A 21410-nucleotide genomic window follows, 5' to 3' on the forward strand; every position below is an offset into this window, starting at 1 on the left:
TTAGCTGTTTAGTATATGTGACAATATAAGCTGTTGAACGTTTCTATTAAGGTTGGTTTGTCTAATACAATATGGTGCCTGTGTCTGAACGAAGCAAACTAAAAGAACGCAATTACGAAAATGTCTACTTGTTTTGATAAAGTAATGTATAACACGTCAGTCCAATTACTAGCATAGTGGTGTACAAGTGTTATAGACTTTGAGTATTGTTCCAATGTACGAAATTTTAATTTATGCATTTATTGAAATTAAGTGATTTTTCTTCAAATAATTTGAATTTGACGTATATTTCTGAATTCAAAAAGTCTCCTACCTTTGTTCAGTGATGTGAAAGTTGAACTTTATAAAAATAATAGATATTCTCAACTATGTCTGCTTCAAAACCGTTTGAGGATAATAATTTGCAAAATTCCTCTCAGTATATAAGAAATTCTATCAATTTACCAGTTGTGTCTACTAGCAGGAGTGCGCCCTTATTGCCACCAAGACCTTCACATTCTTTACCAGGAAATACAGCCTATAATTCATTTAACTCCTGTTTACCATATTCTAGTAAGTATCTCATTTATTGATTTGATTGAGAAACAGTAACTCATTTTATTATTTGTATATAATTACGGTAGTTGCGCCATGAGTAATTAACTTGTACAATAATTTGGACCATTATTTTTAATAATTAGTTTCGTTGTAGGAGTGGGGCTATTTCGTACATTTCATTTCAAACATTATACCAAAGTATTTATTTTATAGTAAATTTGTTTCATTGGGATCTGAATAATGTATGTAATCGAGTCAAATGTACAATGACAAAAACTGTTTACAATTGCTTCCAACAAAACTGAATTAAACAAAATAAAACGTTGACCTATGATATAAATTTTAGCTTTGAACAAAGATTTTACCTTTTCCAATACTATTATGTCATATTTTGCTGAGTATTTTTGCATTTCATTTGTTTTAAAACTTAAAGACTGCAGCTACACCTTTAGTGTGAAAAATGAAGTTAAAATTGTAAATTAGTAGTCTGTACCGAAACCAATAAATGCTGTGTACTATTAGTATGGTTTTTAAATATTTTTATTCTAGAATTCAATAATGATAATACATTTTCTCTATTGAAGAAAAGTTGACAGTTTTATATGTGAAAAACAATTTTTTTTCTCAAATAAACTGGCGACAAATGTGTGACAACCAGTCGCTGTGCCCTCGCATTTGTAAATATTTAAACAGGTACACAATTCTCGTTATTTAATAACCAGACCTCGTATGTTAATGTATGTGTTTTTTTCTATGGAATTGTACTTTTTTTTCTATTTAGATTAATTAAATTATATTAAAAAAATTGCTGTTATTGAGGGTGGTTTTTAAGGGTTGAAATATTATGAAATTGTATCCAACAACATAAAATAATCCTTTTTCAACTAATCCAAACCAAATTTTACGAATGATAAGGCTTGAAATGTTATTTTATAATATATTACGATTAGGGATAGTTTTCACCCTTTAAAAACATGAAGCGTTCAACGGCACAATATAGAAAATGAACTGGAGGGTGAAAAGAGCCTAATCCCAAATTTTTGTACAAATAGATACAGGTAAAAAAACTGCCTATTATATACAATTTATTTGTAAGCTTGTCTAGAGCTTTGGAAGACATTAATTCAAATTTCTAATAGAATACTTTCATAATTATTAGTTTTCATTAAAAGTCTGTTAAAAAAATATGCGAACAACCATGCACAGTTAATTCGAAATTCGAGGGACTATTAAAATGTTAAGAATTATCGAGTGTTTGTTTGAAATATCAAATGGTTTTAACTTTTTGAGAGAAAATTAATAGAACCTCGTATCATTGAGTGTTGATGATGAAGTACATACATATATTAAACAACATTGGGCGACACATTTTGAATCCCAGTTTTCATTTTCAGATCCGTATAGCAGCTACAGTTCTTACAATAATTCTTATTTACCGTACCGTAATTCTCCTTATGGTTCATACGGATCTTACGGATCATACGACAGTTACAATTCTTTAAGTGGAGGATATCCCATTAATGCTTTAAACGATCATGAACGAAGATTCATTCAATATGCAGAAGAGAGTTCGAGAAACACTTTCGCTAGCGTGGAAAGCATCGTCAGAGCATTCAATAGCTTAGCTATGATGTTGGACAATACATTTTTTGCGATGACCAGTAGTTTTAGAGCCGTATTGAGTGTCGCTGAAAATTTCGGTAGATTGAGGACTATGTTCGGCAACATTTGGTATTCCGTTAATATATTTAGGTTTTTCAATTGGTTATATAGAAAATTTTTGATAATGTTGGGATTTAAAAAAGCGAACAGCAATGTTTCCATGGCGTGGTCTCAAGCTAAAAACGGAGCTGCTATAGGAGGAGGATTACCTGGTGGTGCCGGATCCAGTTGGCCCACCATCGCATTTTTGGGTGTGTTGGTGTCTGCACCTTATATCATCAGTAAATTTCTACCGAAGTATGAAGGTAAGTCATTTAATTGGTGTTAATTCTAAATAACTAAAATGTATTTGGTGTTAATGATAACAAAAGATTATCCAACGACAACAAAACTGGTCAAAATTGTTTATATATATATATATATATATATATATATATATATATATATATATATATATATATATATATATATATATATATATATATATATATATATATGAATCTGTAGTATTTCTAATTTTTATTTGACTTAATCCTTTGAGGTAGATTCGAGCTATGGGATACCATGTACACCACAACCCAAAGGATCAATTGTGCCCCCTTTTCTTGCTACGATACTGGAGAAACCCAGTGTTGGTATGGCTGTAGTTGCTAATGATCTTCGTATTCTATTTCATACGCTCCCAGGTGTAGTGCTATGGAGTTTCGGAGTGTCCATTGAGGCTACAGTGCCCCTACAGAACTTCTATTAGTATTCGTAGGTTGTTTTTACTTTCTTTTTGCTACCTCAGCCCTTTTAGATTGTCCCAATAATTGGTTTTATCCCTAACTACCTTCTTTTGCAATTATTTCTTATTGTTTTGTATCTGATACTGTTCAGGTCATATGAAGGGCTTGTCTGCCCCTAATTTAGCGTTTCTTTTCCCTCCATTCCATTGTGTCCCTTATCTAGGTGTATTATTGAATTTTAACTAAATTAATTCAAAATAATCAAATGATATGATGGGTATTATCAATAAAAAGTTCAATCGTTGTAATATAGAATGATATTATTGTTATTATGAATGTATCTGATTTTTTTTTCAACATTACACTGATAAGAAAATTGATGTCGCTCATAATATGAAATTGATAAGACCAAAATAATTTTAAAAATCTGAAACGTAATTGTTCATTCTTGAGTTGATTTTAAAACAACATGTAGTTTAGCTGTTGAAAATGAATTAATGAAAGATATCTGATACAAGCCTAAGAAAATGACACAATAAATATGGACTGGATTTTGTTTTTAAGGAGCTTCAGGTTCCTAAAACAAGCTCTATTGCCATTTTTTATACTTTCTTGTATGGCAGTGCTTGGTTTGTTTTGGTTATTTATATTTCATCTCCACCTTCATATATTCAGTTTTAGATTAATTAATAATTCTTGCTTAGGTTTCCCTGTAGAGTCTTTGACTCTCTCAGCCCCTGTAGGTTGTCCAAATAATTGGTTTTGCTCGTATCTACCTCCTTTTCCAATGCTTTTTCTATCAGTTATTTCATTTCCATTGCAATGATTTAAACAAAAAAACTATAGAAATGAGAATGTTTTAGAAAAAAAAACTTAATTAAATAATGCTCATGTATAAATAGTTGTATAAATATATAAACATTCGGAAATAAAAACCTAGGAAAGTCTACTAAAACCTAGGCGAGTTTTCTACAAAAATCTGATTTTTTTTCTAAAATATTAATTTAATAACTGACACTATGAAATAATAACATTATGTTACATTTATCTATGTAATTACGAAATAAATTACAAAAGCTTTCAAGGAATTTATTAAATAGTTTGACCTTTCAGTATTATCAATATAGAAAGTTAAATTTCTAAATCAATGGAGTATCTATTAGAATAAACAAAATTGTTACATTAGGTACAGTTAAAAAAAAACAAATAAATACACTCCAAAAAAAACTTATGTTGTACAAAAATTTGATATTGACCAATGTCAATCTAGTACTACTTGTATCATATTTTATTTAACCTTTCATTTAAACGATCATTATGTTTGGGATCAAAGGTGAACAGAACTAATTTTGTCAGATGTTTGTTTCGATATAAACGATATAAACAAGTATAAATTAAAACAAGGTAGAAAATCCAATTAAAAATATATTCAACTAAAAAAAAATTCCCAATGCCTAAATATTTCTCAAAATATTTGAGTTATGAAAAATTTCGATTTGTGAAGGTATATTAGTTACGTCTAATTAATATTTAAATTAAATTTTCCCTTCAAACATCAGTAAAAGGACATTTATAAATGCAAAAGTTTGATTTTTATAAATCCTTCCAATTTATTTCTAATGAGAGTAATCAGTAAAAAAAATATATTAATGTATAAAAATAAAGTGATAACCTGCAGCTTCTATGATCCATATTATTCGTCATAACATATTTCGCTTTAATTTTATTCTCTGAAGTTCCTCCTAGTTATAATGAATCAGCCATTTTAGTTTATGAATCGAAGTTGATAATAAATACCAATGATCTTAAATCGATATGTTATTTTTAATATTTCAATTCACTTGTCAACTGACATTTATGAAATAAACTTCAAAATTTTATTTTGAAAACATATGTAATAAAATATTCGTTTTATTTTTTACGATTCATACACATTTGAAGAAAAAATGCACATTTCATTCAGATTATTATATCCTTTCTTAGGTTTGGGAGATGATTTCTGCTAAAACAATATATTATTCGAATGTTTCATAATTTGATGTTTGTATGATCGAAAAGATTAACTTTATTCGCGGTTCAATTTAGAATCGATTCTGTATCAAATCAAAACCATGCAGCATGTTAATTTACCAATTTTGAAACTTCGAATCTGTTTAAGCACCAATATCATTATAAAAATTGTCGTTCAAGATTCATATTCAGTCACATCGATACCGTTATTCATCACGTTTACGTTAAATCAGTATACTCAGTGGATTCGTCATTAAGCATGCGCATTACATTCATTTAAATTGGTTACCAATTGATTTGGAATCGATTCTATTGATCCCCGAACAAAGCTATTAACTACGTATATGTGATTAGTCCGCGAAAGTACTTAAACTCTGTATGTCAAATTCATTTGCGGCGAAAGTACTTAAACTCTGTATGTCAAATTCATTTGCGTTACTCGTTTACCATTGCTATTGAATGATTTGTTGCAACCTTGCCTTAATATAACCTGTACGTATCGAGAGCGAAAATATAAACAAAATTGTAGACGCCAAAAGACTAATCTAGAATATTGTTACGTTTCATTTAGTTTAATTTTCTAAAGTTAATTGTAAAATTTAAACGATTGTGAGTCGGTTCAGATTTTGCAAATCTAGTGAACGTTTTCAGTTAAGTGGATTGAAATGTGAGAGTATCAAGTGCTGTTATTATAGCAATACGTTTTTCGTAAATTTTCTCACCTACGAATAAAAAAATTCTGTATATTGTATCTTCGATAAAATTCAGAGCGAAATTCACGTAATCTATTAATAGTTTTTATTAAAATTGAAACATAATACTACAGTCAGAAAGTTTTTCTAATCTGTTTCTGTATTTCCATTATAATTTTTGCTCTGGAACAGACTTTTTGCATTGCATAATATAGTAAATATGATTTGATATAATTTTCTCCAAATAAATAGATAAAATGAGATTTCAAAACCACTTCAAATATGTTTATAAATTCATTCATTTATTACTCTCTTTATTTAGATAAAGGTGATCCTACAAATTGGAAACATCCAGGTGTTCGAGCAAAAGCTATTTTTGATTTCATAGGAACAGCTCCAAACGAACTGACTATTCAAACTAACGATCTAGTTTTATTAGCACCGACTTATATCCAGGAAGAAATGAACCTGAAAAATTCCGGTTGGGCATTTGCGGTTTGTAAAGGCAAATCGGGAGTAGTGCCATTAAATTATCTTGTTATAAGCAAAAGTAGACCGATATTACAAACCAACAAGACAGCTGAACCGCCAGTACCTAAGGTATTCCCAAAAACTCACCAGAAGAGGGTTAGTTTCGGAGAAAATCAGGTAAATATGACTTTTTATGTATTTTAAGTAATTTAAATGCGAAAGAAATGTTTAGTCTTATTATTAGATATTATAGAGCTAATAGAAGTTATAAAAGAAGTCTATTTGATCTATGAGGGGATGTAACAGGTGTTCGAGAAATCAACAAGTCATAAAAAAGTGATTAACTATTTCAAAAGTTGGTGAAGCATAGTAACATAGTTTATTAATTATAGGCTGAAAAGGAAAAAAAAGTAAATTCAATGTTTAATTTTTAGGTATGAGTAGGAATTGAGATTTGTTGTAAATTAAAAATGTTTGGTTATAGCTACAAAAAATGATATAAATTTCATATTTACAGATATACGAAAACGTGGATTTAGATGATTATATGATTAAAAATGATAGTGAAACAAAGCAACCTAGTCAAGAAATCAAATTGGAAGATACGAAAAAAGAAGAAAATGAAAAAACTTAGAAAAACTGATTAAATTAGTGTATTTGCAAAAATTATGATCATATTTAAGCACTTTTTCATAATGGTGATTTAGGAGCTATTATTTGGAAGGTAAAGGCTATGTTATACTGTTTTTTATTTTAAATTTATTATGTCGAAGAGAACAGTCTAGATGTTATTTAATTCTGCAACTGTTATTTATTTAACTAGTTATTTATGCATTGTGATCAATGTTGTATGTAAAAATAAATATGTATTGTAAATTTTTTACTATTTTTCAATGGGAAGATTTTTTAAAATAAACAGTTTGTTGCTTCAATTTTGCTTTTCTATTTTTTCCAGTTAACCATCAGTAACTGATTATCTATCTAAATTTCTGGATCAGTCGAAGACAGTGTAATTGCGAGTGTTGGTGTAGTGATAGGATGAGGTTTGTCAAAAAATAAATCACACTATTCAGTGATCTCCATTCAGTTTTCATTTCAATGTAATCCTAAGCTAAATTATTCTTTATTTTAATTTCCTATTTTTCTTGGTATTTCGTTATAATTTTTTCCTATTTTGGATTCGAACGTCGATTTTGGTATTCTTTTTCGACATATGGGTCTCACCATCTCAATTGTGTATTTTATCTCTAACTGGTTTTAAGTTTAGTATTTCTCTATATGTTTCATTTCTTATTTTGATTTTTCTATTTTCCTAAGGAAACTCATTTCCATTGCATTTATATAGGCTAATTGATTTTGATTGTCTCGTGTCCCAAAATTGTAAAGCTTATTTGGCCTCTCTACTTTTTCCACAATTCCTTGTTTCCAATTGCAATAAATAATTCACGAATTTTCCCTACTTTTCCTTTTCTTCCATGCAGTTTACATGGAATTAATTTTGGCTTATGACATATTTGTAATAGATAGTAAATATAGTGCAAAAAATAATAAATCATTAATTGATTCAAGAAAATATACCTAAAAGATATTTTGTACAAGATTCTCCCTCTCATTGTTCTGCTTCCAAAATACCCACGTACCATCGAGGTACAGTGTAGTGATAGTAATAAACCAAACAAATCTGCATGTGTTAACGTTCCAGTTGACTTTTTCTTACCCAGACGAAACCTGTTCGTGTCGAGGTATTATTCGGTATTGTATTGTTTCTATTGAGTACCAAGCAGAGACCCAAGCATCGTTACACACCTTTTGGTTGCGACTGAAAACGAATTGAACCACATACTGCATGAAACCATTAACATATTCCCTACTAGTAAATAAATTATTGTAACAAAATTACAATTATCTGATTCAATTTGCTTGAGAAGATCGCAATCTTATAAAAGAATTGCACCAAAGCAAATATTTTAATATTCCTCTGGAAGTTTAGTTGTATTTTTACAAATTAACTTTGTGTTTTTTATGATAAACTATAACACAACACAACTATATTTTATATATTTCTTTCAAAAAATTAAATATTCAAATAACATTTCAAATATTCTTACAGCCCTCCTAGAAGTAAATAGTGACAATACTAAATTGACAACTGCAAATTGTTGCCTTCGATTCTGATAGGCTAAAATAAATCTGCTATCATTAATAAGTACTTCTACTTTCATTTAAAAAAAAAAATTATTTTGAGAGCTTGATTAGAAATTGTCCGAAGTTAAATGTTCTGATCAGATTCAACAGAATTAAAGAACCAATAATTTATATAATCATATTATAATTATTTAATTTTATCAGTTGTTTCCCATAACTTCCCTTTTTGTACTCATTCAGTCTCGTAATAAGATGGCATTGTTAAAATTATGCTAAAAGAAATGATTTTCAATTAAATAGGTCAAAATAAATGTTAATTTTCATGAGGCTACACAATAGCCTAGGTTTAATAACACCAACTTATTTACATTAAACAATACAGATACAATAAAGAATGAAATAAAATTTATTATAATGAACTAGTTTACTCTCAATGCTCTAGGACAAATGAAAATTTTATACAGGTGCTTTGTGTACTAAATTAAACCAATGTCCACATTCGCATCTTTTAGGTTCGCCCTTGTGCAGCCACATCCAATTTATACTTGTGGATTCTTCTTCACAAACGCAGCCTACTAAACGGGCGTCGAAAGCTGATGGAATTTCGTTTGGTTGAGCTTTGGTACCTGGGCCTCTTTTGATTACTTTAATATCGAAAGGATTGTCATTACCCGCTACTTTCGCTAATAATTCTCGTTTTTCTAACCCAGTTGCATGTTCAAGAGGATCTCCCATGGTAACTATTAAAAAAATAGAGGTTATGTTACTTGGGGTGTGAAATTAAATAAAACAAAACTGGATACATAGTTCAATCCTTAAATCAATTACATAAATATGATTTATAAAAAAAAAAAGTCAGTTTTCTTGGTATTTTTTCAATAATTACGTAATGTCAATCTTTGAAGGGTCTGGCAAGATCGAATTTTATGAACCAAAATATTAAATATTGACTTGCCTTTAGAAGCGAATCTGTAACTACTTGAAAGAACATGCTTTCTGGCTGAAGACGTAACAATTCTTGTACACAACGAAGCCATTTTCGGCTAACTTTTATATATGAGAAAATATGCCAAAAGAGCTTTTCGTTTCGATACTACTTTCGGAATATCACCGACAGAGGACGACTTTACCATCTGTCAATATATAATTTTAACCAGGCAGTTTCTAGAGATGTAACGATATAGACGTTTAGCGTCATGGAACATCAAAAAATTGAGATTTTACGAAAATAAGCGTAGGAATTTTGATTATTTATTAAATCCTAGTAGGCTTTGTTGTTTTTTGGCATCTTCTAGGAAGCCAAAGAAAGTTGTGATTCAAATGTTTTTCCATATATATTAATTATCTGTGGTTTCTTCCAGTAGTTCGTTCGATCTGTTTTTTTGAAAAAGAAGAATGTGTCAAATAATCAGCTATACGCAGATTTTTCGAATATAGTACTTTTTAATGTAAAAAGATCAATCAGTATAATTTGAAAAAACTACACTATTTAGGTTAAAAAACCCCTTAAATATTCGTCCCCAATTGTTTGAACATTTTGGAAAATTAATCAATTTAATAGAAATAAAAGTCATTAGAATTTTCAATTATTTAATAAACTGACATTTTACAAATATGGTTCTGGAAATTCGAAAGTTACTTCTCTGCCAGTAAGTTTCTTGTAAACTGAAGCAAAAGTGTCGACCTGAAACAAAAAATATAAATTCAATGATCTTATTTTTAGTAATAATTAGCGACTAGCTCTGTTGTGGGCATATTGAACCTATAGCTAGAGCTGGAGAATAATAGTTTGAAATTTATCCTAAATATGATTTTAAAAAACAAACAATGTTACATTTAAAAAAAGATCTTGCTCAAACAGTCTGACTGACTAAAAAAACTTCACTTGCATTGGAGATCAATTTAAAATAGATTTCTCTTTGCTAATGTTATGCTATAATGGTACATACTAACCATTTTAAAGCTAATAGCATTATCAAAGCTTACCAGCTCCAAGGGGCACCTTTTGGCTAGATCATTCAGAGGCAACTTAGTACTCACTGTGTTCTAGAACTAGACAAACAACTTTTCAATACATGGAATAAGATACACTTTAGGGTTCCATTCTTGCAACCCTTGAAGGAAACAAAACGAAAGCAACTGCAAAAAAGTCATATGAAGCAAAATATAGCTCATATTTCAGTCAGTTACTCCCAAAGGATGTAGATATGATAGAAAAATTCAATTTTCCCCTATGATGGTTACAAAGGATGTTTTGGTAGTGCAAACTGGAGGAAATAAAACAAAAACATTGGACACAGAAAATAATTATATTGAAATATAATAAGATATTAAAATATTTGTATATTTCTGGAATATAATAGAAGGTACCAAATATCAAAAGCATCACTGAACATTGATTGGAAAGGTTGCTATTATATATTAAAAATCAGACAGGACTAGGAGTAACAACTATTTAAGAGTAGCAATTAAACCAAATTGTCATAGAAATACCCCACATTTGAAGACAGGCAAGGCACAGAAAGAAAAAAATTGTAAACAAAAAACTTGAATGATAAAAAAGTAAAAGATAAGAACAAAAGAAAATTAATAGAAACAATTTCCAAAATGCGAAGAAGCCACTGAAGAGCATTTAAGAAACCATAAATTTAAAATATATAATTGAGTTATTTAAAATGTAGCTATGAAACCACAAAACCAAAAAAATTATCTAGATTATTGATGTGTAATAATGAAATTTAAAATAAGTAATAATTACCTTATGCTCAATTGTAGTTTGTTGGTTCTTGTCCAAATGAACCTTAGTCAGTTGCGACCCATCTAATTTAACACGGATTCTTTTACCTACAATTTCAGCAGGGAATACAAGATCTTCTAGTATAGCATCATATACAGAAGTGAGAGTACGAGATCTTGGTCTCTTTTGTTTATTAGCAGCGCGAGTTTTCCTTGTAGGTTTGGGTAGAATTTTACGTTCTCCAACAAATACAACATGTTTTCCACTGAATTTTTTTTCTAATTCTCTCACTAATCTAGTTTGTATCTTCTGGAATTGTTTCAATTTAGGCATAGGGACGTAAATAATAACACTCTGAAACAAATTTAAACAAATGAATAAAATGTGAGAATTTGTTAAAGGTATATATACTTACTTTTTTGTTATTTAAATCTATCTCTCTTGCCTTTGTAATATGCAATTCCCTTAGCTGGGCTTTTAAATCGGAATTCATTTCAAGCTCGAGCAGAGCTTGGGCGACTTGTGTTTCAAATACATCGGGCTCAGCCCCTCCGGATTTGATAATTTTCGTAGCCATCTAAAAATAAAATATTATATTTCAACTACTTAGAACGTCGGAAATTTTTTTGTGAATACTCGAAATGTAAATTACTTCAATACACACGTATGTAATTTTATGGAACTTTTAGTGTTTACATCCGGACATTTTTTAGAAATCTTCAAATATCTTCGAAAAGTTTTACTCATCGACTTAAAAACAGTTGATATTTGAAAACTACGATTTTGAAAGATAATACCTTAATACAAATAAACGGTTTTAATATTCTACTTAATATAAAAACAACGTAAATAACTACGATTATAGGAAAGAAACGTGTACCTTGTCTACAAAATTTTAAAAAGGAGAAAAGTTAGACATACGACATTTGTCTTCTACTCAAGTGGACTTGGTTTATAGGTTATACAATACAAATGGAACTTCTTCTGTTTTATTTATCAAATTCAAATACCATCTATTTTACAAGTAAAGCGTCCAATATAAAAATAAAAAAAAGAAGAGTACTTACTAAACGTCGATTTGTCAAATTCTAGGTTAATATCTAAAATTATTTTATAAATACATAATGCCGGATTGCAGTGAAAACTTTGAAAAAGAAATTTCTGATGGCAAAAATATTAGAAACATCAGATGCAAATATTGTAATTCAGTTATTTTAACACCACAATCCGCTAATTTTTCAAGTTTTGAGGTTAGAATAGCACACATATCGCAATTTATTATTATCGTTTTATCATTGTTTACAGTTTCAGTTACCATTAATGAAGCAATCTAAAAATACCGAAAGAGATCCAGAAACAGAACCAGTGTCACTTTTTTGGTCAGTAAATGACATGTTCACTTTCCAAAATGTTGGCTTTTCAAATACTGTAGGAATTATTAAATATCTTACTTGTGCAGACTGTGAAGCAGGACCCATAGGATATCACGATCTATCCAACAAAAAGAGTTTTGTAGCTCTCAGTAGAGTGTTGCATAGTTGAATACAATATAAATTCAAAAATATCCCTAATTATAGTTTTATGTTTTGTGTATAATAGAAATTATAAAATTTTAAATACAGAGAAGATACTTGATTGATGTATGAGCTGAAGTGGTATTATACGAAGCAACCAATAATTAGTTTGGACGTCTGATGAATCAATTGTATGTATAATGATTGTATTTCAGATATTGACATTCCTTTACTTATTTCACACTTTACTATATATATCAAGTGATAATTAATATTTTTAATATTGAAAATTATTCCCTGACGTGTATTTTTATAAAAGAACTGTAGTATTGAAAAAAACTATAGAAGATACATAAAACCACTTATTATTTCATATCATTTATTATTATTTATTAAACATATTAAAGGAAAAATATTTCTTGTAGTTTCATTTATTTAGTATTCAAAATAAGTTTAGAACCAGAGATACTAGGGATACTTTTGTCAGGTTATTTGACAACTAGACTATTCAATTAAATGTGTCAATATGACGTATTGACCATGTGCATTGTAAATTTTTATACTCTATAATTTTTGGTGCATTCCACTAAGCATTTACAGTATTTCAAACACTCTTTTGAGCGTTTGCATTATTTGATACAGTAAGGAATATTATAAGAAATTCAAGAAAATTCAATGGGCTACAAATTTTAACATAAATGTTTACAATTATAAGGCTCGGAACAAAGTGGAACAGGAAAGACTGTGGTTGTGAGTTCCTAGTGGAATGCACCATGTATAGTATTGAGCTAGCTAACAAATTACCAAAATCAGCTAATATCTGGGGTAGTTTAAACTCCAGTTTAACATAAAATGGGGATTCCGAACCTAACTTTTTCGAATTGTTTTCATTTTTACAATATTATAAAGGGTTTTCGTAAATGATTGAAGATTTGTACTTTCTATTTTATGAACTCGACGATGATGAAGAAATTATCAACTTTGTCGATGCAGCGAGAAAACAGAAAAGTTGTTGCTGTAGAGCGAATCTTTGAATTGTCCCACTTATTTTTTAAATTTGTGGTTCTATCGAAAACGTGGTCGTTTATGTTATTTTCATTATTAAATTCCCTTGCCAACTTCTTACAATTTTTTTCCATCTCTTTACAAGTTACCATATTAGACTTTTTTTGGATTTGATTGTTTCTTTGTATTTCTTCACAATGTTAACCAAAAGTACAACTTTTTTGAAAAATTCAACATTCAAAACAAATACTAGTTAGTAAAATTGGCCTTCAGCTCTGGAAGCACTGCCATATGAAGATGCTTCAAATATTGCTTAGCTGTTAAATTCCTGACGATAACGATAATTGTGTAGATCTACATTGAAACTACAAAACATTACGTTATATTAACATTAGTGTTGCCATATCTCAAAATTTAAGCGGCCCTCGTATTATATATTATAGCTTTTGTGCATTACTTTTATCACAACTCTGTATAGTGAGTGTCACATGTACATAGCATACATAAATCTATGAATACATTATTAAAAAAAATATGAAATTAAAAAACTTTCACTTTTACTTCGAAAACAAATATACTTTATTAATGATATATAGTGTGAATTGTTAGAAATTTATTGATGTTTTGTTATCTAATTAACATCTGTTGCCTTCTGATATTCCATTTATTTTTTGAGGTTATTGACTGCTTGATCCCAAAAAAGTTTTATTGCTTAAACTGGCAAAGTATCCTGTATTTTCTAATATGATATACCCTAACCTCAATTATCGTATTAATTTAGGTTAAGTGTATAGTCATCTATCATTATTCAATTTTTTGTTCTAGTGGATTTTATGCATATTATTCGAAATTTTCATTTAAGGTAATAATTTTTTTCCAATTTGTTGTACAAAACCGATGAGTTCGACGTCATGAACTTTGCAAACAAGAATCGATAAAGCAAACTACAGGACATCTGAGAAGCTATCTAAAATAAATGAAACAACAAGCATTATTTCGTAACAAGTTCACACTCTCCCCTACCTCTTACCGAGGAGATAGATTCAACCTTGAGAAATGAAGACTGCACAGAATTTGTTAAAGAATTCGATGCAATTGGGTAAATTTCAAAATGTCTTTGTTTTTCGAATACGCGTTTTCAAATTCTAAAAATAACTTCCACATATTTCCTGGGGCTACTTTTGAGTTTTTTTTCCCTGAAGATGTGATATAATCCGTTTTTGAGATATGGCTGAGGGCCATTTTTAGTTGTCCACCCTGTACATAACCCCGTTTTTATTAAAATTTCAGAACAGTAAAAAAATACGAAAATTAACGAAAGATGTCAAAACACCAGAAAAAAAAATCTCAATTACCAGTTATCCAGTGGCTAGGTAAAAAAAAATTTAATAAAAACTATAAAAAGACGATAAAGAAAAAACTTCTAATGAATTTGAAATAGGAAAACTAAGGAAGTACTTTTTTGTAACTATACTTGTTACTACAGATTGAGTTTTTTTATAACCTTTTCCACTGAGTAATAATGAATTTGTTTCTGCATAAGAATATTGTTTGGAACTGTCTGGTCTTGATTGCATTTTGAAAAACCAAATTCAAATCGAAATATATGCCTACATAACCTCAATCTTACAATTCGTGTTTAAAGCACAATTTTCATATTAATATAGTTTTTGAGAGGCAAGGAAGCATTATGCGCGCATGTGCTCGATTGGGGGCACAAATCATGCAATTTGAAAGTAACAAATGCTAAAATTGAGCAACAAATTAACCTACCAGGGCTAGTAGGTATGTCTGCGATAATCACTTTTTATGCCCGCCAATATTACTCTCATTGTATTCTTTTATAAAATAGTAAAGAAATTCTATAAAAATGTATTACTTGTAAAAAAAAACAATAAAATTTAAATATTAAATACTTCATATACATTTACTTTAAGTTACCTTCTTTGAAATAGGCTCTTTATTTAGTAAGATCACCTTATTCACCTTACAGACCAATGCTAAATACCAAACGGTCGTTATCTACACAAAATTAAAAATTAATTAGCACCCTATAGGGAAAGTGAGGATGAGGTGACTAGAAAGGTATGTGTTAGGTACTAAAATATGTAATTTTTTATAGAGTTTGTGCACTGCAAGACCTGCACTGGATTTAATCTTGCATATTAATTAGTTCCTTATGGGTTTCGTTTTCAAGGATAAATACAGTAGCGTCACGACACATGATGTACGAGGGTCATTTCATATTCCCGAAAAAAAGCAGGACATAGAGAAAAAAGAGCTAATATTATAAATTTTATCATTAGGGTTATTAAAAATAAAAAAAGGTTATGCTTTAAGTTGACATCTTACGTTTATGTTTATGTTCAAACTGAAGTGAAGAAGATTTGGATGCAGCACGTTGTTATTGAATTGAACTTAAAAGCCGTTACCCATGAAAAAATTTTGAAATGCATTGACTTAAGTCTTCCATTGAAATACTTTTCTTACCTAATTTTTTCTCAAAACTATCACAAGATTACAAATCTCCAGTAATGTATAGATCCAATAATGTCAACATCTTCACACAAAAAAGAAGAAATTTTAATAAAAAGAAGAATCTATCATCCCCGTGCAAGAAGAACGAAATGGAAATTGGATCAGCTGCAGATAGATAAAACTTTATGTGGAATAATGGAAAGAGGCCAAACTTGGTATAAAAAGAAGAAGCGTCATGTCTTTTTATTTATATGAATTATCACAAATATTATATACTCGAATTACCAGTTATGTTTTGTTTGTAGTAGGAACGCCGCTGGATTTAAGTAATTTTTATTAGCAATAAAATAAACTGTAATTGTAGGGCAAGTCGCAAGGTGGTCTTAATAAAGAAATTTACTGAAAATGGTAAGCATTAACGACGTGCTCTTCAATGATTTTGTTTTTCTATTATAATACAGAACACAATTTTACACGACATTACTTTGACACTAAAATGTACCAAAAATGGTAAAAAATTGATTTAGAACAATAGAACTATATCATTTAGAAATTCTTGTACTTGTGGGTAGAATGCGAATGTCAATCTATTGTTAAATTAATTTATTCTTTGACAAAATCAGCATTATAACGAACCAGCTGCATTGAAAAACAAAAATTACTAGCAAATACTTCAAGATGGATAAATATTTCGAATACGTACGTTTCGTGAAGTTAAATTTATCGAATTCTCTCGTCTTTGAAACGTGACCTTGACCAGGCATGTGCTCTAGATATAGACTAGTTTTTCGAGTATAATTGTTTTGATCTTTGAAGTAGAAAGGGAATTGCAAAAACTTCTCGTGTATTATGTAAATTGCAAAAAATATAGATTTCTCTAATGTCAAATACATTCAAATTGAAAAAAATATTCACATATTTAGAGTAAATCTTTTTGAGCATCAATTTAATTTAAACAAATCCGTATGACATCAGTACTGTGTATTTTTGCGACTTCGATTCTGTTAAGAGAAAGTAAAGATGGCCATCTAAGGCCATAATTATTTGACCTTATGTCACGACTACGGCGTTCGAACACTGGTACTCTGTATTGATTGAATGAATACATGTTTTTTCCCGTTCCCTACTTGAAATGGATATTCCGAAACCACACATTTGTGTATCAATAAATTTATGGAATACGAGGGTATTAAGTAATGTAATAGGTGTATTTGGTATTTACTTTTAATGTAATATTCAAAGATTGGGTTAAAATTGGCGAAGCATGTTGTATGTCAAGTAAAGCGATGCTTGTTTATTTTAAATTTGAGGTTATGTTATACTATTCATTCAATTATCCTATATACTTTATCTTATCTATTATCTCCACAGTATCCAACGATTATGGACACATAGGATTGCTTATTAATAATATAAGTAAAATAATATATTTGCAAATTTGCATAAACAAAATTGCTTTGAAATTTAAAGAAATACAATATAAGGCATGGCGCGCTCTCTGCCAAGCACATATGGTGACGTAACATTCGACTTGACCTTGTAAATGATTTTATATTTTTTTGGAAATATATGAATTACGCTCGATTGCAAATATTGTTCGTAAATTATTCTAAACCGACTCTGTATTACAGTGCATATCTTATAAGAATAATAATTACGTGCAAAATGAATCCAATACCATTCACTTTTTAGTTCAAATGCGAGCGATTGGTGTTACCATTGTTATATTATATGATCTCGTATTCATTATACTTACCATCAGATATACTTTTGATAAACTGTAATCGCCTATTGTTCAGTTTGTGAATTAGAGAAACTGCGGTTAAATTGTAAAATTGAGGTTATGATTAAGTTATTTACAAATTTACATTTCAATGCCGAACATTTCCAAAATTTAAGTATCTTCTTTGATATCCGATAAGAAAGTATACATTAGTTTCAAATATTGCAGTATAAATACATATTTAGATAATCTAAATAATATCGGAAATGGTTTATAAAGTCCGGTTTGCAAGGCGATATTTACATTGTGGTAAATTTTTTTGTAATTCGTTTATATTATGATAGAAATTTTTTCGGATTAATTAATCATATTTATTTAGGTTAAACAGTCTGGTTAACAATACGTATCATGAATTTAATCAAATTATTTTAATACCATATTATTAAAGGTGAAAATTATGCACAAATTTAATAAAATCATATTCAAAAAAACTCTATAGCAATAAATTGAAATTGTTTAATTGATAATTAAGTTACTGCATAAAAATGCTTTGCTTTCTCGTAGCCAGGATTTCCTTCTGGGGAATTTCACAATAAATAAACATTACAATTTTTATTTCAATATATTTTTGGCAGCCATGATGTCAATGACTTTACCCGAAGTCACGGAAACAGCTGATTGAATTCAATATGGCCGTTATCCTGCTGTGTTATTATAATTCTTATATTATAAAGGTTATCTATGGGGGTTGAATAGGGTATGTAGTATTTATTTGTCGAATCATCGTTTGTTTATGATGTATAAATAAAATTTTTTTACTAACTTCACTTTTTCATTTAAAGTGCATACAATTTTGTCAATTAACACTTACATCAGACAAAATCAATCATTTAGGCACATTATGTAATTTATACAATGTTTACTATCACTATACCAACACTTACAATTAAACTGTCTGACGCGCATTTCGATACATAATTTTATCAATTAATTCAAATTTGAATAAAGTGTTTAGGCAAATACAAACAAGAATATTTAATTTATTCTAAAGTAAACTAGAGATGCAATTTATTTTTCGCTCTTTTTGTCGATAAATCAACGTTGATTTTGATTTAACGTTGAAGGTCATAGAAAAACTTCTTCCTCGTCAACACAAATACGAGGTTAAATAATTTCGAAATTTTGAAATAAAAATAGCGATCGTTATAATATTTGTCTTATAGAGACCATTAAACAGCTGAGAATAAAATTAGTTCATTACCCTTGGAAAATGCAATAATCGGTTAAAGATAGGTTACTGAGGTTGGAAATTTTTATATTTTTTGGGCTTTTTAAACATAAAAATACCTTATAAGTATTGAAATTCAATGTAAAATTCCTAGGGGTAAATCTTTGTCAATAACAATTAAACCGGAAATATAATTAAAATCTCTTCTAGGTTATGATGTGCAATCAGCTGATGTTGTGAAATCAATTTTAACAAGAAGTTTACAAGATTGAAACTGATATTTAGCATATAGGAATTTTTTAAGCATACCTTTCGTTTATACCCCGATTTTCCCGTGTGAATATTATAAAAATTAAATCGGATTGACTGGAAAATGCTTCAAAACGACATATAAACATCTCGTATTTTTATGTACAGTTTACGCCATATTGAATCACGTGGTATGGAGAAACCAATTGAATATCGGTGTATTTTGCTATTAAACTTCTTGTCCGGTGTTGCCAAACTTGGAAAGATAGTAAACTTCTATGAGTTTTTTCTATAAATGATTATTATTTATTTTGTTTGAATAAGTTAAAACGTTGCCAAGTTTCACTATACGAATCTAAAATAATTTTTTTTTATTAATATAATTTTAATAAAAGGTATTTCAAGAGTTATTTTGCATGTAAATTACTTTTTAATTATGAATATTTCAAAAAGTAAATGATCGAAAATTCTCGATAACTTAATTTATATCGTGACTGCATACATTTTTATAAAAAAATTCCTTTTATATTTCTTAATGTGCCAACAGTTTTAATAAGTTGATTTGTACACGAATTTATGATTGATGATAACGATTACGATGATGACACAAATACTTTATTCAATAAAACAGATAATCCCCTTATTTTAGTGAATCAATTTATAAAATAACCATTTGGAATAATTCAGAAGGTCGATTTTGATTTTGTAAAAGAAAGATTATAAAATCACCATGGGCTATTATTAAAATGTATCTGTATTAGTTCACCTTGGCACTTTCAAATTTCGGTTTATTAACTTACATATTTAATTGAGGTACCTTTAAAAAATTTTAATGAATTTAAATGTCACTCCATCGAATAGACAACAATCACACGAAATAGGCCAGGCTGTAGAGCGTAGACAGGATGGATAAAAAAACAATACAAAGATTAACAAAACAGAAAATGATAATAAGAAAAATAAAATTAAGACAGTCGGGTTCAAAATGGAGCCGAAATTAAAACTAACGAGAGTAGATTGGACGAATGAAGAAAAAAATACTTAAAGAAAGAAGAAACATGAAGATAGGGGTACAAGAGGGTCCAAAATATTTCTAAAACATTCAAAAATGAAATGAATGATGTATGATGACACTTTGAGCTGCTTCATCATGAATCAAATGAAGAAAATCGACCAAAAGAAAAGAAAGTTTGAGTAGAAATTGAAAAGGATGTCAAGGAATAGAATAGAATTGAGGATATGGGTACTACAACATCCAAAATCTTTCTGGAACATGAAAAAAGAAAAAAAAGTGAATTATAAACATAAGGTGGCGTGGATTCGAGTAACTCTTCATCGCTGATGTTTCCTTTTTCATCATCATTCTTTAATTTAGATAAAACTTCGGACAAAACAAATAATTTTAAAAAATTAAACATTTAAGGTCATGCAAAATCATCGACGTGAAACTGTCAACTGTGAACTGCTAAAGTTGTTTACTCCAGAGCGTTCCGGAAGTGTTTTGCAGTACGGAACTGTCAACTGTCACTACATGGAACACTTAAAACGCAACTTTCGGTATGTAAACGAATACAGAAATGAAAGGAATAACAAGAAATTGAAAATATGGATACAAGAGGCTCCAAAATCTTTCTACGAGGCTAAAAAGAAAAAGAGAACTAACAGAATTTAGTGAAGTGAAACTGTCAACTGTCAACTGCTAAAGTTGTTTACTCCAGAGCGTTCCGAAATTGTTTTGCAGTACGGAACTGTCAACTGTCACTACATGGAACACTTAAAACGCAACTTTCGGTATGTAAACGAATACAGAAGTGAAAGGAATAACAAGAAATTGAAAATATCGATACAAGAGGCTCCAAAATCTTTCTACGAGGCTAAAAAGAAAAAGAGAACTAACAGAATTTAGTGAAGTGAAACTGTCAACTGCTAAAGTTGTCTACTCCAGAGCGTCCCGAAAGTGTTTTGCAGTACGGAACTGTCAACTGTCACTACATGGAACACTTAAAACGCAACTTTCGGTATGTAAACGAATACAGAAGTGAAAGGAATAACAAGAAATTGAAAATATGGATACAAGAGGCTCCAAAATCTTTCTACGAGGCTAAAAAGAAAAAGAGAACTAACAGAATTTAGTGAAGTGAAACTGTCAACTGTCAACTGCTAAAGTTGTTACTCCAGAGCGTTCCGAAACTGTTTTGCAGTACGGAACTGTCAACTGTCACTACATGGAA

General features: G+C 29.4%; 4 protein-coding genes across 8 annotated transcripts; 2 read left to right on the forward strand and 2 right to left on the reverse strand.

The window, feature by feature from the left end:
• The first annotated feature begins 50 nt into the window (after positions 1 to 50).
• LOC130894321 (peroxisomal membrane protein PEX13) lies at positions 51 to 7032 on the forward strand. The gene is made up of 4 exons (XM_057801053.1): positions 51 to 552; positions 1932 to 2504; positions 5952 to 6277; positions 6618 to 7032. Exons 1-4 carry the CDS (start codon positions 369 to 371, stop codon positions 6732 to 6734), a joined length of 1200 nt encoding a protein of 399 aa, XP_057657036.1. The 5' UTR covers positions 51 to 368; the 3' UTR covers positions 6735 to 7032.
• A 1618-nt stretch (positions 7033 to 8650) lies between these two features.
• On the reverse strand, positions 8651 to 9491 carry LOC130894339 (cytochrome c oxidase subunit 5B, mitochondrial-like). The gene is made up of 2 exons (XM_057801086.1): positions 9201 to 9491; positions 8651 to 8985 (listed from the first exon to the last, which is right to left on the reverse strand). The coding sequence occupies exons 1-2, from the start codon at positions 9280 to 9282 to the stop codon at positions 8702 to 8704; spliced, it is 366 nt and encodes a 121-aa protein (XP_057657069.1). The 5' UTR covers positions 9283 to 9491; the 3' UTR covers positions 8651 to 8701.
• Positions 9492 to 9822: 331 nt separating this feature from the next.
• On the reverse strand, positions 9823 to 11926 carry LOC130894334 (40S ribosomal protein S7). 4 transcript variants are annotated; one of them, XM_057801079.1, is made up of 4 exons: positions 11863 to 11926; positions 11398 to 11559; positions 11004 to 11336; positions 9823 to 9929 (listed from the first exon to the last, which is right to left on the reverse strand). In XM_057801079.1, exons 2-4 carry the CDS (start codon positions 11557 to 11559, stop codon positions 9852 to 9854), a joined length of 573 nt encoding a protein of 190 aa, XP_057657062.1. In that variant the 5' UTR covers positions 11863 to 11926; the 3' UTR covers positions 9823 to 9851. The 4 variants fall into 4 exon arrangements, with proteins under 4 accessions (XP_057657062.1, XP_057657060.1, XP_057657064.1 ...); XM_057801077.1 differs by having other exon boundaries at positions 11780 to 11883; XM_057801081.1 differs by having other exon boundaries at positions 11635 to 11869.
• A 124-nt stretch (positions 11927 to 12050) lies between these two features.
• LOC130894341 (guanine nucleotide exchange factor MSS4 homolog) lies at positions 12051 to 12909 on the forward strand. Of its 2 annotated transcripts, none has more exons than XM_057801087.1 (2): positions 12051 to 12232; positions 12288 to 12909. In XM_057801087.1, the coding sequence occupies exons 1-2, from the start codon at positions 12107 to 12109 to the stop codon at positions 12522 to 12524; spliced, it is 363 nt and encodes a 120-aa protein (XP_057657070.1). In that variant the 5' UTR covers positions 12051 to 12106; the 3' UTR covers positions 12525 to 12909. The 2 variants fall into 2 exon arrangements, with proteins under 2 accessions (XP_057657070.1, XP_057657071.1); XM_057801088.1 differs by having other exon boundaries at positions 12294 to 12909.
• The last annotated feature ends 8501 nt before the right edge of the window (positions 12910 to 21410 follow it).

Source organism: Diorhabda carinulata, chromosome 5, assembly GCF_026250575.1.
Source record: "Diorhabda carinulata isolate Delta chromosome 5, icDioCari1.1, whole genome shotgun sequence".
In the NCBI taxonomy this organism is placed as follows: domain Eukaryota; kingdom Metazoa; phylum Arthropoda; class Insecta; order Coleoptera; family Chrysomelidae; genus Diorhabda; species Diorhabda carinulata.